This window comes from Hemitrygon akajei, chromosome 3 (genome assembly GCF_048418815.1).
Source record: "Hemitrygon akajei chromosome 3, sHemAka1.3, whole genome shotgun sequence".
Taxonomy (NCBI): domain Eukaryota; kingdom Metazoa; phylum Chordata; class Chondrichthyes; order Myliobatiformes; family Dasyatidae; genus Hemitrygon; species Hemitrygon akajei.
In genome coordinates, this window is record NC_133126.1 from 121,767,584 (window position 1) to 121,783,478 (window position 15,895).

The window sequence follows — 15,895 nt, forward strand, 5'->3', positions numbered from 1 at the left end:
TAACGAAAGAACAGAATTCTTTCACACTTTCTCGGACTCCCGTCGCAGCCCCAGAGGTTTGAGAGCCAACTCATGTCGAGGTAAAGTGAAGTAGGTTTCGTCTTCCGATTAAATATTTTCTGGCTGTAAACAAAACACAAGGCCACTTTTAAAAATGGATACAGAATATATGTAAAGATGCATTATTTGATGTTCTGTGTGCTTGTGATGATTGGGACCAAATATACACTTCTGGTTGTTGTCATATGTCCAAAGTGTGCCTAGCTATTAAATGGTCATATATATTAGTGTTTCTGCAGGTGGGGGTCTGATTAGCAAAGGAGGAAGTAATCTGGAATGTTGTCATTCGGTTTATTTTTCAGATGCAGTGAATGGCCAAGGGAAATTATGGCAATTAAGATGTGAAAGTAACATTTCATTGAAATGTCATCTAACAAAGCATGTTTAAGAATTTGTACCAGGTGATAGGTATTAAGCTATGACACCATGGGTGGTAACTCATTTCAGAAATAAAAGCAATGCATGGTTAAATCAGAGAATTGTGAGAAAAACGCACCATTGGAGAGGTGTGGGTTTTAGGGTTCCTGAAATTATTCTCATAGAAATACGGAACTGTGTATTGATGATGTTTGTGTGAGCTCTTCTCTCCCAGGTGTGTGTGCAATATTCGGTGATTGAGAAACAGTGCTAGACCAGATGTTGATAGGACTGACTGGTCAGCACCCCATTTGGTTTCTGCTATCTCCCTGATCATGACTATTCTAGATTTCAGTTTCTCTGCAACATTTTGAAGGTGGATCTTGTATGAGAGAGTTTGATCTAATGTGACTGACTTCTAAGTACTTTGGATGTGGATGTTTGCCATTTAGTTTGATATTAAGTTTAAGTTTGGTTAGTCAGTTGTCCAGATGAAATATGAAAGTTACTGTTTTGTTGACATGCATTTTTAGGTACCACTTTGGGAAGTAGTTGGATAGGAAGTTGATATCTTAGGTAAGGTTTTTTTTTTGAATGGATTTGACATAATTTGATTGGAAGGCTTTGGCCCAATCCAAATTTAGCAGATTTGGTTTCAGGGAGGTCACTGAGGTACAGATTGAATAAGGTTGGAGCCAGAACTGACCCTTGGGGGACGCCATTGCAGAATTTCATAATGCGACTGGTGTCACTTCCTAGGCTTGTGAAGAAAGAACAGGTCCCTCTCAGTCTGTGGCAGAGACGTAGGATCTTTTTACAAGGGATGATTCGGACTAGTTTTAATATTAAGCCTTGGTTTCAAACGGTGTCGTGTGCAGCAGATAAATCGATTAAAAATTGCTCCAGTTTACTTTTTGAGTTCAAAGCCTGATTCAATGTATGATGTGAGTGTGTGAACTTGTTCACTAGTATTGTGGTATTGTCTGAAGCCAGCTTGTTCGATTAGTATGTAAGGATCTATCAGAGGAAATATTCTGGATAAAATATGTCTGTATTTTATCAAGAAGTTTGTAGGTACAGCAGAGAGAGAAATTGGGCAGTAACTTGTGGGATCATCTGTAGGCTTTCCTGGTTCAGGTATCACAATGACTTCGGCATGTTTCCAAGTGTCAGGGTATTTTCCTTTTGGTTATGTCATCAGTGAAAGTGCTGGTTAGCCACTTTATACTCTCTTCTCCGAGATGTATTATTAAGTGATGGGGGATAAATATGGTCTTTGGAACAACTCTCCTATTCCTCAAAAGATTATATCTTTGTGGCAGCTTGTGGTCTACCAAAAGCCGGGATAGGGTGTGAAGTCAGTCTGCATTCGTGTGGATGGTTATAATCATGGGTTGCAGATTGGAGGCAGGACATTGCCTCTTGCAGTTTCCGGAGATCATTGAAGTAGCAGAGCATATGAGGGAAAAAAAGCAATTACAAACCAGGCTTTGTCATTAAAAGAGATTGGTGCTGTTCCAGGGGGACAGTTGAGGACTTTCTGTGATCCAGAGTAAAGGATATCAATGCCTGAATAGAGAAAGATGGTCACATCAGTGTAGAATAACAGGCTAGGTATTCAACAGAATGTGCAATGCCAATAAACTATAGGATTTTGCTGTTGACTAATTTATAGGGAGGGCCAGGAAATTGAGGAGATATGGGAAGCATCAAAATTGCTATTTACTCACTTGAGTAGGATTGTTGATCCAATTACCATTCAATATGCATGTAATTATACATGCTAAACCATTTCTACACAAATCAGACACAATCTCTAAATTCACCAAAGACATCACTGTTTTTGGCAGGATCTTAGATGGTGACAAGGAGGTGTACAGGAGTGAGGTAGACTGGCTAGTTGAGTGATGTCAAAACAACAACCATGCACTCAACATCAGCAGCACCAAGGAACTGATGGTGGATTTCAAGGACGGGAAACACTTAATCTCTCTGAGAGGTCACCAAAGGGAAGGATGAGCAGCTTCCTAGGCATCATCATCCAAGAGGGACTGAAATGGGACTGAAAGTTTGACCTGAAATGTTTATCTGCAGTGCCATGGGATCATAAATTCAGAAACAAGTCCTTTGTCCAATTGAATCTGTGCCAAACATCAACTACTTATTTTATTCTAATCTTACACTTTACACATTTTATTCTTCCCACATTCCTGCACATTGGAGGGTAAAACTTTACTGACTTGTATTTCTTTGGGGTGAGGGGAAAGAAGTGGAGCACCAGGAGAAACCCCCAGAGTAACAGGGATCATTTGTAAACTTCACACGGGCAGAGCCAGAAGTCAGCATTGAACCCAGGTGTGTCTGGCGTTATGAGGTCACAGCTCCACCAACTGCATCACTGTGACCTTCTTTTACCTCTCCTCATGGATGCTGTTTTATCTGCTGAGCATTTACAGCCTTCTCCATTTTCACTTTATATTATAAATGAAATGATGAAGGAAGGCAGAACATTTAAATAGCTCACTTTTGTGAACAATGTTGGGTCTGATACATACCCTGCTTATCCATGTAGAGAGGTGCTCCGCCAAGAGAAGCAACAGAGTCGACCAGCAGCAAACAATTGTGTCTGGAAAGAAATAAAACGACACTTGAGCTGGATGAAGAGGAGATGTTTAAGCATCACTGTACTAGCTAGAGTCAAACAGCTAGAAATAGGCCATTCAGCCATCATGCCTGTTATTTGTTATGCTAATCTATATTGAGTACATAGTCTTTTGTGTCTCGGTCATTAAGTACCGTAGATGTCGGATTATAAGCCGCTACTTTTTTCCCACATTTTGAACAGCTTTGAACTCTGCGGCCTTTAATACGGTGCGGCTAATGCATTATTTTTTTCATGCCGCCAAAAACATTTTGCCTCGTAACAGTAGACCAATAAAATTGATGAGTAGTTCACAGAGGTCCAATGAAATTGTACGATAAATCAAGCGCACTTTCACAATTAAATTATTGTAAATCAGTCATTTGTAATCACCCTCATCAACATGGAAAACACTCGAAGAAAAGCATTGTGCTGCCTTTATGGCAGTTATTTAGTTTATAATATTTTCGCTTAGTAATTCATTTGTTAGTTAAAGTTAGAAGTGTTTTAACTATATTTGTTTTCTGTACTACATCGCGGGATGCTATGACGTCACACCCGGTTTCGCCGCGTCTTGTGGGAAAAATGCCGTTTGCGATAAACGGGACGGCGGGGGGGAGCGCATTACGCGAGCGGCTTTGGATCTGAGCGAACGCTGCTTTTAAGTTAAAGGCGATCAATAACTTTTCCTGGTAGGCTGCAGTATATATATTTTTTACCAGTCATTAGGAGATATTGGAATGTTGTTCAGTAAAAAAGTATACGCAACGTATATTTAAAAGTAGCTGCGTTACAGGCACGGTTCGAAAAAAAGCATTTGCAATATGTATTTGTTTATGTTACCATATGGATTTAATTAAAAGTTAAAAAATCCTCACGTGTAATATCTTTCTGTGTAAATATCTCATATTACAACGTGGGACACCTGCGGCCGAAAATCCGGTGCGGCCTAAAATCCGGTGCGGCCTGTACAAGTAAAAAATTGATTTTCTTTCTAAAATTAGAGCCAGCGGCTTTTAATCAGGTGCGCTCTGTAGTCCGGAATCTACGGTACTTGTCTGAATGCTTCACAAACACCATCAGAGTATCTGCCTCCATCTTCTCTATTGGCTGCACATTCCTGACAATAAACACCCTCTGTGTGAAAAATCTGCTTCAGACTCTCTAAACCCTCTCAATTTAAGTACATGCCCTCTTGTCCCAGATGATGAGAAAGAGATATTTACTATCTACCCTATCTATCCACCCTATAATTTTATATACCATTATCAGGTGACTACACCCCCCAGCAACTGATTGTTTAAAAAGGCATAATATTCTTAACAATACTGATCTATGCCCGCTATAGAAAAGCTTTTCCAAAGGGTATACACATGGCCAGATTTTGCTCTAGCAACATCTATAAGTTTGCAAACGACACCACTGCAGTCAGCCCAACCTCACATAACAATGAGACAGATTACAGGAAGGAGATAGAGAATCTAGTGACATGGTGTCATTGCAGCAATTTTTTCTTCAATGTCAGCAAAGCAAAAATATTGGTTATTGACTTCAGGGAGCAGGGTAAGTGCACATGCTCCTGTTAATATCAATGCCTCTGAGGTTTAGATGGTTGAGAGGTTTACGTTCCTGGGAGTGAACCTCACCATTAGCTCGTCCTGGTCCAACCACGTAGATGTCATGGCCAAGAAAAAGGCAAGAGCATTCCAGTTCCTCGGGAGACTTAAAAAAGTTTGCATGCTTTGTTGAGCCTCACCAATTTTTAAAGATGCACCAGAGAAAGCATCCTTTCGGAATGCATCATGGCTTGATAAGGCAAATGCTTTGCCCATGATGGCAAGAAAGTGGTGGTCACAATTCAGCACATCACTAAAACCAGCATCCCCTCCAAAGATACTGTGTATACTTCTTGTTATCTCTGTAGAACAACCAACACACTCAAAGACCCTTCTTACCACAGATATTTTCACTTCTCCCCTTTCCATCAGACAAAAGATACAAAAGTCTGAACCAGGAACCACTAGGCTCAAGGAGAGCTTCTATCCTGCTGTAATAAGGCCTTAGAATGGATCTCTTGTATATTAAGATAGACTCTTGCCCTCACAATCTACCTGGTCTTGGCCTTGCACCATATTGTCTGCCTGCACTGCAATTTTCCTGTAATTGTAACGCTATATTAGTAAGTTTGCTGATGACACAAAGGCTGGGGGTGTTCTGGAGGGTTGTCAGAGGTTACGGCGCAACATAGATAGAATGCAGAACTGGGCTGTGAAGTGACAAATGGACTTCAACCCAGATAAGTGTGAAGTCTTTCATTTTGGTAGGTCAAATTTGAAGACATAATATAATATTAATGGTAAGACTCTTGGCAGTGTGGAGGATCTGAGAGATCTTGGGGTCCATATCCATAGGACATTCAAGGCTGCTGCATAGATTGACAGTGTTGTTAAGAAGGCATATGGTGTATTAGCATTCATCAGCCATGGGATTGAGTCCGAGAACCATAAGGTAATGTTAAAGCTATATAAGACCTTGGCCAGACCCCATTCAGAACACTGTGCTCAGTTCTGGTCACCTCACTACAGGAAGGATGTGGATACTATAGATAGCATGCAGGGGAGATTTACAAGGATGTTGCCTGGATTGGAGGAGATACCTAATGAGAATAGGTTAAATGAACTTGGCCTTTTCTCCTTGGAGCGACAGAGGATGAGAGGTGACCTGATAGAGGTGATAAGATGATAAGGGTCATTGACTGTGTGGATAGCCAGAGCCTTTTTCCCAGGACTGAAATGGCGAACACAAGGGGCATAGTTTTAAGGTGCTTAGGGGATGTCAGGGGTAAGTTTTTCACACACAGACTGGTGGGTGTGTGAAATGTACTGTTGGCGGCAGTGGTAGAAGCGGATATGATAGGTTTTTTAAGAGCCTCTTAGATAGATACATGGAGCATAGAAAAATAGAGGGCTATGTGCTAGGGAAATTCTAGACAGTTTCTAGAGTAGATTACATGGTTGGCACCACATTGTGGGCTGAAGGGCCGGTAATGTGCTATAGATTTCTATGTTATATTATGCATTCTGTTATTGTTTTTCCCTTGTACTACCTTAATGTACTGAAATAGTGAAATGATCTGCATGAATGGCAGGCAAAGCAAAATGTTTCACTTTCCCTCAGTACACTCAAGATTCAAGTACATTTATTATCAAAGAATGTATAAATTATACAACCTTGAGATTTGTCTGTTTACAGACTGCCACAAAGTAAGAAACCCAATAGAACATAATTTAAAAGAACTAAAGACCAACACCCGATGTGCAGAGAAAGAGGGGTTTAAAAAATACACGAATCATGCAAACAATAGAAGCAATCACAGCATTCTGAACCAAATTGAGTCCGTAGATCTGAATCTCTCATGCAGGCCAGAGAAGGCCTAAAGCCTCGGTCTCAGTTCATTATAGCAGCAGGGCAAATCGCCAGAAAGCTTGCATACATGAAGCACAGCAGCTGGGGCAGTCTCACAGACTCAGTGTCATGGAGAGAGGAGTGAACATCACAGGACAGCGAACATAATAAACCTATCTATTGTTCTTGCCTTGTTCTTGCTGATATTTGATGTTCACTAGATGCATGTATTGAAAATTCCTGTTCATTTTATTAGGCAAACACTTAAAAATTCTAGCCTAAATTCCCATCATCAATTTCCCATTTGAATTTGATGCACCTCCTATATGATTGAAATTATTAGATCCAATTATTCCAGATGAATCAACAACTATGGGTTGCTATGAGGATAAATTAAATAGCACTCAGTAGTATTAGGGTGCTTTCAACTTTTAAAATCAAAATGAAAACAAGAGGAAAATGGTGAAGATTAAATAAATCCATTGTCATTGTGTGATTGGTGTGCACTCACTTGTGACAGAGAGGTCCTATCCCATCCATCTGCTGAACCACGCCTGAGGAGGACTCTCCATGTGTGATGAAAAACAGAACAGGCTTATGCTGTACCAGAGCCTGCAGAATAAAGCAGATCATTTGTATGCTGCCAACACATGGCCAAAATCAATAGTGATTAGTATAACCCCAAAGCTAATTTCATTGCTTCTGCCTCCTTTACAACCCGGTATTGATTAATATCATTCTATTAACACTGGTTGCATTCAGTTTGGAACAGAGTTCACCACTTGACCAATAGGATCATTTGCCTCTCAGGCTAATATCCATTGATTGATCACGGTACTTCTCTCAATGTCTTTACCCACTCTGCAAAAGGATTTAATTTTATTACTCCCCAACTAATGTGGCTATTATCATTTGTGAAGCTTGGTGAAATGAGGAGGATGTAACTCAGTACCTCTCCATAACAACAGAACCCTTGGCCATAAATTGTGTTACCATTCAGTAGGAGGAATATTGCAAGAGGAATCTGGTCTGAATGCATGTTGAAATAAAGTGCAAACATTTCACTACATTGCCCAGGTGTAGATGTACATGAATGTTCACTCAGGTTTCTGTTCCTTTGTGTTTGAGCTGGGAACATCCATTAAAACAATTAATTCTGGTAGTCAGCCATTATGTTTCTCCATAATCTGACTAACCATGAGAATATTTACAAGCAGAGTTCTCTATGATTTAGAGGTGGGAGGGGGGAGGAATTTATCAACTGACTAAACAATTGTTTTCTGCTTGATCATTGACAAATTGTTATTTAAATTTCCATTGCCGAAGCCCAAGCACAAACAGATCTGGATGCCACAACCGTGCATATGCATTTTCATGGCCGGTTGTGCACGCTTACAGAAAGAAAGTTACAAACCTGCTCAATTTCTTGCAAGGTGAAACATTCCCCTGGAGGCTTTACAAATCTCTTGACCTCTCCACCTTAAATACAAAGTGAAAGGAGAATGTCACAGTTACAAGATAACACTCCCAGCCTCTACGGAGCATAGTGTATACAATGATACAATTTTCAAAGGATGACCTTACCATGGCCAATATTAACTTTTTAACCTTACCTAGCCAAAGGCTCAGTCTATGGTACAATAATGCCTATATCTATGTGTTTTTATCATTGGCAAAGGTCCTAAGTACCTCACCATGTACAGTGAAAATAATCTTGACCCTGCTCCGTGAAGAAATATTAGACTTGCTGACCATTGATTAGGCTTGTCTTCAGGGAAAAGCAGAAGGTTGAAGAAAGGATTTTGGAACTTAAGACTGAGGAAACTACTATTATTTTTGCAAAGCAAGGCCTTCAAACACACAGAATAATCCTGTAGGCTGGGGGAGTACCTAAGAGTGCTATAACAATCAGTTAAAGTCAAGGTCAAGTCCAGTTACTTCTGCACAGCAGTATATAAAGTAGATGACTACTTACTCGAGGCACCTTGCTAACTTCAGAAATATCAGTATTAATCTGCCTCATTGCAGAGCCTGGACTGGAAGTTCAGGCAGCAGCTCATTTCCCACTCCCAGGGATGTGGACTTCGCAGACTGAGCCAGCATTGAATTGCCCTTCCCTAGTTGTTCTTGAGAAGGTGGTGATGAGTTACTTTCTTGAACCACTATAGTCCTTGAGGTATGGGTATATACACAATGTTGCTAAGAGAGGGAGTTCCAGGATTTTGTCCCAGTGACAGTTTTTCCAAGCCAGAAATCTGTGTGGCTTGGAGGACAACTTCCAGGTGGTGATGTTTCCACGTTTTGCTGCCCACATCCTTCCAGCTGCATGATGTGTGGGTTTGGAAGGTACTATCCTAAGAGACTTTGTAAGACTTGCAGAGGTGCTCTGATTAACCTCCAACTACCACAACTATCCTCCCTTGTGCTAAGTATGATTCAATCCACAGTGGCTTGATTTCATTAGGGGTTTGAGCAGATTTGGTATGTCACCAAAGACGCTCACAAATTTCTACAGATGTACCATGGAGAGCATTCTAACTGGCTGCATCACCGTCTGGTAAGGAGGTGAGGCTGGGGGTACTGCACAGGATCAAAATAAGCTGCAGAGAGTTGTAAACTTAGTCAGTTCCACGATGGGCATTAACCTCCATAGTATCCAGGACATCTTCAAGCAGTGATGCCTTAAAATGGTGGTGTCCATCATTAAGGACCCCCATCACCCAGGAAATGCCTTGTTCTCATTGCTACCATAAGGAAGGAGGTACAGAAGCATGAAGGCACACATTCAATGATTCAAGAACAGCATCTTCCCCTCGGCCATCCAAGTTCTAAATGGACACTGAACCCATGAACTCTATCTCACTACTTCTTTTATTTCTATTTTTTGCACTACTTATTTAATTTAACTACTTTTTATATATGAGGGGTGATTGATAAGTTTGTGGCCTACAGTAGAAGGAGTCAGTTTTAGAAAACCTAGCACATTTATTTTTCCACATAGTCCCCTCCTACATTTCCACACTTAGTCCTGCAGTCATGGAGCTTACAGATCCTTTCTTTGTAGAAGTCAGCCTCCTGGACCTCTAGAAGTGGTCCACAGCAGGGGTGATTGATAAGTTCGTGGCCCAAGGTGGATGGAGTTGAATTATTAACTGAACATGCATGTAACAAGAGCTCTATAACTAATCTCCTACCTTAGGCCATGAACTTATCAATCACCCCTGCTGTGGAGCACTTCTGGAGGTCCAAGACGCCAACTTCTACAAAGAAGGATCCATATGCTCCACGACCGCTGGACTAAGTGTGTAAATGCAGGAAAAATAAATGTGCTAGGTTTTCTAAAATTGACGCCTTCTACCTTAGGCCACGAACTTATCAATCACCCCTCGTGTGTGTGTACTGTAATTCACAGCTATTTTCTCAATGATAGCTTATTGCATTGTCCTGATACTGAGACAACAGATTTCACAACATGTGCTGGTGATATTAAACCTGATTATGATTCTGATTCTGCTCCAGTAAAGGGTTACCCCTGATTGCAGTTTTACCCTGCTCAATCAAATGCTGCCCTGATGTCAAGGGCAGTTACTCTCACTACACTTCAGAGTTCAGCTCTTTAGTCCATGTTTCAACTAAGGAGCTGTAATGAGGCCAGGAGATTTTGTGGCAGAAACCAAACTGAGCTTCTGTGACCAGATTGTCGATAGCCAAGTGCTGACTGACATCACCATTGATTATCCTTTTCATCATTTTGCTAATAATCAAGAGCAAACTAATGTTGCGGTAATTTTTGGGTTGGATTTGTCCTCCTTTTTGTGGACAGAACATACCTGGGCATTTTTTTCTCATGGCTGGGTATATGAATTCTGGGGTAATGCAACAACATGGCCAAGGGTACAGAAGGTTCTGAAACACAAGTCTTCAGTATAATTATCAGAAGGTTGTCAGGGCACACTGTGTTTATTGTGTCCAACGCCTTTAGTCATTTCTTGGTAACATGAGCAGTGAATCAAATTGGCTGAAGACTGATATCTATCATGCTGGGGGGCTACTGGAGGGGGCTGAGGTGAATCATCCACTTGGCATTATAATGAAGGTTTTTTTTTTGTTTTTTTAAAAAAAATTTTATTAGTTTTTCAAAACATTTTACAAAATTAAAAACCCCAAATCCCAGTGAGGAGCATTAATACAGAGCAAGGTTAAGCATACAATAACAATATGCTACAAAGGAAGAGAATTTAACAAAAAAAGCACCTAAATTAAAGACAAGTGAGCTTAGTGTCCTCCCCAAGCCCCACAACACAAGAAAAAAAACCAACAATTCCAGACCAACCACCACACAATATAGAGAGTATAAGTCCGGACAGTCAAACTCCCAGACTGTGAATACACTTAGCAACAGAGGATAATAATGCCTACTACCAGAAAAAAAAAGGGAGCTGAAAGCAAGGGACCGAAAAGAAAAAAAACCCTAGTCAAGAGGAAGGTTATGAAAGTACTCGATAAAAGGTCCCCAGACCTTATGGAACTTTAAATCCGAATTGAGAACTGAATAATGAATTTTTTCGAGGTCCAAGCAGGCCATAATGTCGTTAAGCCATTGCGCATGAGTGGGCGGGGCAACATCTCTCCATCTAAGGAGGATCAAGCGTCTCGCCAGGAGAGAGGCAAAGGATAGTATTCGGCATTTGGTCGGACCCAGACATAAATCTGTCTTGCCCCAAAAACCGAACAGAGCAATTAAGGGGTTAGGTTCTAGGTGCTGATTCAGAATACCCGATAGTGTAGTGAAGACATCTTTCCAGAATTTCTCCAAGCTAGGACAGAGCCAGTACATATGGATGAGAGAGGCCACGCCCCTCTTGCATTTATCACAGAGCTGACTAATGCCAGGGTAGAATCGAGATAGTTTAGATTTAGACATATGGGCTCTATGAACAATCTTAAACTGTAAGAGACAATGGCGAGCACAAAGAGAGGTTGAGTTAACTGACTTGAGAACTGAGTCCCAGCTCTCCTCGGATAAGGTGATATTTAAATCCTGCTCCCAGGCCATTTTAATTTTATCCACAGGGGCCCGACGTAAGGCTGCTAGTTTATCTTGGATAATTGAAATTAAACCTTTACCTAGTGGATTAATGGAGAGAAATAGGTCCATAGCATTTTTCGCAGGCATTTCAGGAAAGTTAGGAATTAAAGGAGCAGTGAAGTGTCGGATTTGAAGATATCTGAAAAAGTGAGCATTAGGCAGGTTGAACTTAACAGAGAGCTGTTGAAAAGAAGCAAAGCGGTTATCAATGAAGAGATCTTCAAAATGTCTAATGCCCTTCCTGTACCAAACATGGAATGCTGAATCGAACGTGGTAGGTAAAAAAAGGTGATTGTGTGCGACAGGGCTAGAAATGGAAAACCCTTGGAAACCATAGCATTTCCTGAACTGAGCCCATATACGCAAAGTGTGTCTAACCAGAGGATTAGCTATTGATCTGGGCAGACTGCTAGGGAGTGCAGAGCCAAGAAGTGCAGATATAGATAATTCTTTAGTGGAGCTCAACTCCATTGCCACCCAGTTAGGGCACTCAGGTTGACCGTGGAAGAAAGACCAGAAGGATAATGAAGGTTCTTGCAAATAGTTAATCTTTCTCTTTTGCACTGATGTACTGCCTCCCCCACCCAATGAGAATGGTGTTATTTGTGGAGCCTGTGCCTCTGCTGAGCTGCTTACTTGTTCACCAGCGTTTGTGACTGGATGTGGCAGTACTGCACAGCTTAGATCTGATCCAGTGGTTATGGCATAACTTAGCATACTGTTTATGCTGTTTGACATGCCAGTAGTTCTGCCTTGTAGGTTCTCCAGGTTGATTCCTCATTCTAAAGTGTGCCTGGTGTATCAAGAAATGTAGAGGAGGCTCAACCCAGAAGCAAAGCAACGGAGACAATTTAGCAGTAGATACTTTACCAATAGACTGCAAAATAACAAGCCAGGGCGGGCCACAAAGCAAGAGAGAACAGAAACTAAACACAGGCAGCAACAAGGTACACTTTAGGCAAGGAGAATTAAGGCCAGGAGCAACTGGTTGAAGCTGGCTGGTTTGATGAGTGAACAAGGACTATGGATGAGAACTGGGGTTAAATAGGCTACAGGTGATGAGTCTGGAAAAGCAGCAGGTGCATCCAGCTGTCTGGTTGTAGTCTGGGAATTACTTGCATGTGCAGGCCTGACATTGTACTGCTCCTGGCATAGCCTCTTGTTCTCTGCATATCCTCTACTCTACCATTACCATCAAACAAGGGATGTTCCTCCTAATGAAGCAGTGGAGGCTACCTCAGTAAATATTTTTAAGACAAGGTTGGATAGATTTTTGCATAGTAGGGGAATTAAGGGTTATGGGGGAAAGGCAGGTAGGTGAAGTTGAGTCCATGGCCAGATCAGCCATGATCTTATTGAATGGCGGAGCAGGCTCAACAGGCTAGATGGCCGACTCCTGCTCCTATTTCTTATGTTCTAATGTCTTTATGACATCAGAGATCGTGGTTAAGTACAATTCTGCAGCAATTCATGGATGCCCAGCTTTTATTTGCTGGGTTTGTTTACCTTCTTTCCCATTTAGTTATATGGTAGTGCCACATGACACAATTGAGTGTATTTTCACTGTCCCAGACTCTCACATTACGTCATTCCATCTCCACTTCAATCTCCTCCCATCTTCTTTCTGCTGATTCAGCTTGATGCAGCACTCAGAATTTTGCCTTTCCTCACTCCAACAATATAGAATGACTTATCTCTGCACATCATGTTTGTCAAACATTAATGCTATTGCTTTTGTGGACATCTTATATTCTTTCTTCCTCTTGACACAAGCTTAGCCACATGCTCTTATCTATCTCTTGCTTGATCTTCCTTTCCCAAATGCACAAAGTACAGCAGCTCACAACTGGGCTACTATCCAACAACATGAAAACTATCTCCTCACTGTGAGGTGCACAGAACAGAAAACTGCGAGTTTGAGAAGCAGATGAAGTATAAGGACCATCACGCTTAGTGGTGGCTCCTGAAATATGGAAAGTGATCCGCATTGTCCATGGCTTCATTTTGAACCATGTTGTACATTGGGGGCAGTTTATCAGAAGAGCTTATCATGCAGATATTGGTTGCAAAGCCCCTTCCCTCAGAGCTTGGCTTTCAATCATGAGCACATGCAAGTGTTCTCCGAACACTGAACGCTAAAGCTCAGTTACTACATCTAGGTGCAGTAAAAGTCCCCAAAGCTGAATACTGTAGGAGCTCCAGGAAGAAAGACGTGTTGAACTTTTGAGTACTGGTGAATTGGTTCAGTATTTTGCATCATAGTCAAACTGAGAACATAGATATTACACTGGCAATAAGGATGAGATGTGATTTCGCAGGAATGGTGGTGCTGGAGGTAGTGCAGTTGTCTCACCACTACAGTATGCCTGGTTCAATCTGGTGCTATTGGAGTAGACAGAGGCAAAATGTGCACATTCTTTATTTGACTACATAGGTTTTCCCTGGGCAATCTTGTTTCCTTCATGGCTCAAGGTGTACTGTCTTTTAGGTTAAATGGCTGCTGCAATTTGCCTCCCTGTAGGTAGTTGGTGAGATAATCAGAGCGTGCTCTTGGGTATGTGTAAGGTGCAGGGATGAATGCAATGTGGCAAATCATCTCCTTCTGTCATAAGTCAATGTAAATGGCCATTGCATAAATAAATGCCCAAGTCTGATTGTAACATCAGTGAAGATATTTGAACTTTTTAACACTGTAGACATGAATTATTCACTGCCAGGTATAAACTAAACTGGATTGTAAGTAAAGAGACCTCAGTGGACATTTTCAAGCTCATTGAAGGGGCAATAACAAGGCATGTGGAATAATGTGAGCTTGTGGCGACCCACTTCCCAGCACACTCGAACCAGCTCACAAAGTGGCGCGCGCCGGCATTGAGGCCGGTCCCAAAGAGGGCGCCAAGTCTGCTTCACCAGCAAGGGGAAAAGCCCTTGCGCAGGATGGGACTGTGAACACGCGGGGATTCAGTATTCAGTATTCAATACTACAGTATTCCCACCCGGGGAGGGCGGGATCAGGAAGGCTTTAAAGTGAGGCCGCGAAGTTTGAATAAATCTCTTTTGCAACTGCAGCTCACCGACTACGTGTGGTTACTTCAGCGCTGCGTGTAGCACACTGTTACAATTGGTGACCCCGACGGCCCAAACGATATTTGGGCCGAAGATGAATGACGCCGCATCTGTTCATGCAGTTTTGTTAAAACTGCCAAGCTTCTGGACGCTGCGACCTCACCTATGGTTCCAGCAAGCAGAAGCCCAATTCCACATTCGGCAGATAACCTCGGAGGACACATGTTACTACTACGTGGTGAGCTCCCTCGACCAGGAAACAGCGGCCCAGGTTGAGGAGTTCATACAGTCTCCCCCAGCGGACGGCAAATACACGGAATTCAAAGCCTTGCTCATAAGGACTTTCGGACTCTCACGGCGCGAGCGAGCTGCCCGCTTACTGCACCTGGATGGTTTGGGAGACAGACCACCATCGGCTTTGATGAATGAGATGTTGTCTCTGGCCGGAGGACACAAGCCCTGCCTCATGTTTGAGCAGGCATTCCTGGAGCAGCTGCCCAAGGACATACGCCTGCTGCTGTCCGACGTGGATTTCAGCGACCCCCTGAAGGTGGCGGCCCGGGCGGACTTGCTGTGGAACGCCAAGAAGGAGAGTGGGGCGTCCGTCGCACAGATCACCAGGCCACGCTCCCAGCAGCAGACCAGACCAGGCCTGGCCACAGAGCCCGCTAACCCCAGAGGCAGGGGTGAGGAGGACAATGAACAATGGTGCTTCTATCACCAGCGGTGGGGCGCAGAAGCCCGCCGCTGTAGCCCGCCCTACAAGTTCCCGGGAAATGCTGATGGCTACGGCGGCTGGCCATCGGGATAGCCTCCTGTATGTGTGGGACAAGCGGTCGGGACGCCGCTTTTTGGTCGACACTGGAGCTGAGATTAACCTCTGACGAGTTACGACACCTGCAACAGAGCACCGGGTCCCCACCGAGGGCCGCAAACGGCAGCACAGTAAGTACGGTGCGGCTACAGTTCAGCTCCAGCAGGTTCACGTGGGACTTCACACTGGCCGCCGTAGCCCAACCGCTCCTGGGCGCGGATTTTTTGCGCGCTCGCAGCCTACTGGTCGACCTGCCAAGGAAGAGACTGGTCCATGCCGAGACCTTTCAAACATTCTCCCTGGGTGAAGCCCAGTTGCCGGCCCCACACTTAGACTCCATCAAGCTGTCCGACAATGACTTCACCAGAGTCCTGGTGGATTTCCCATCGGTTCTGGCACAGCAATTCACGGCAGCCATGCCCAGACACGGCGTACAGCACCACATCCCGACACAGGGACCACC

General features: G+C 42.9%; 1 protein-coding gene across 1 annotated transcript in view; it reads right to left on the reverse strand.

The window, feature by feature from the left end:
- agxta (alanine--glyoxylate and serine--pyruvate aminotransferase a) overlaps window positions 1-15,895 on the reverse strand; it is a 37,557-nt gene that overhangs the window by 9,241 nt on the left and 12,421 nt on the right. Inside the window, exons 3-7 of the mRNA XM_073040698.1 lie at window positions 7,878-7,942; window positions 6,975-7,075; window positions 2,973-3,043; window positions 1,902-1,986; window positions 28-123 (exon numbers count right to left, since the gene is read on the reverse strand). Coding sequence (XP_072896799.1) covers window positions 28-123; window positions 1,902-1,986; window positions 2,973-3,043; window positions 6,975-7,075; window positions 7,878-7,942 — 418 coding nt within the window. The remainder of the gene's footprint in view (window positions 1-27; window positions 124-1,901; window positions 1,987-2,972; window positions 3,044-6,974; window positions 7,076-7,877; window positions 7,943-15,895) is intronic.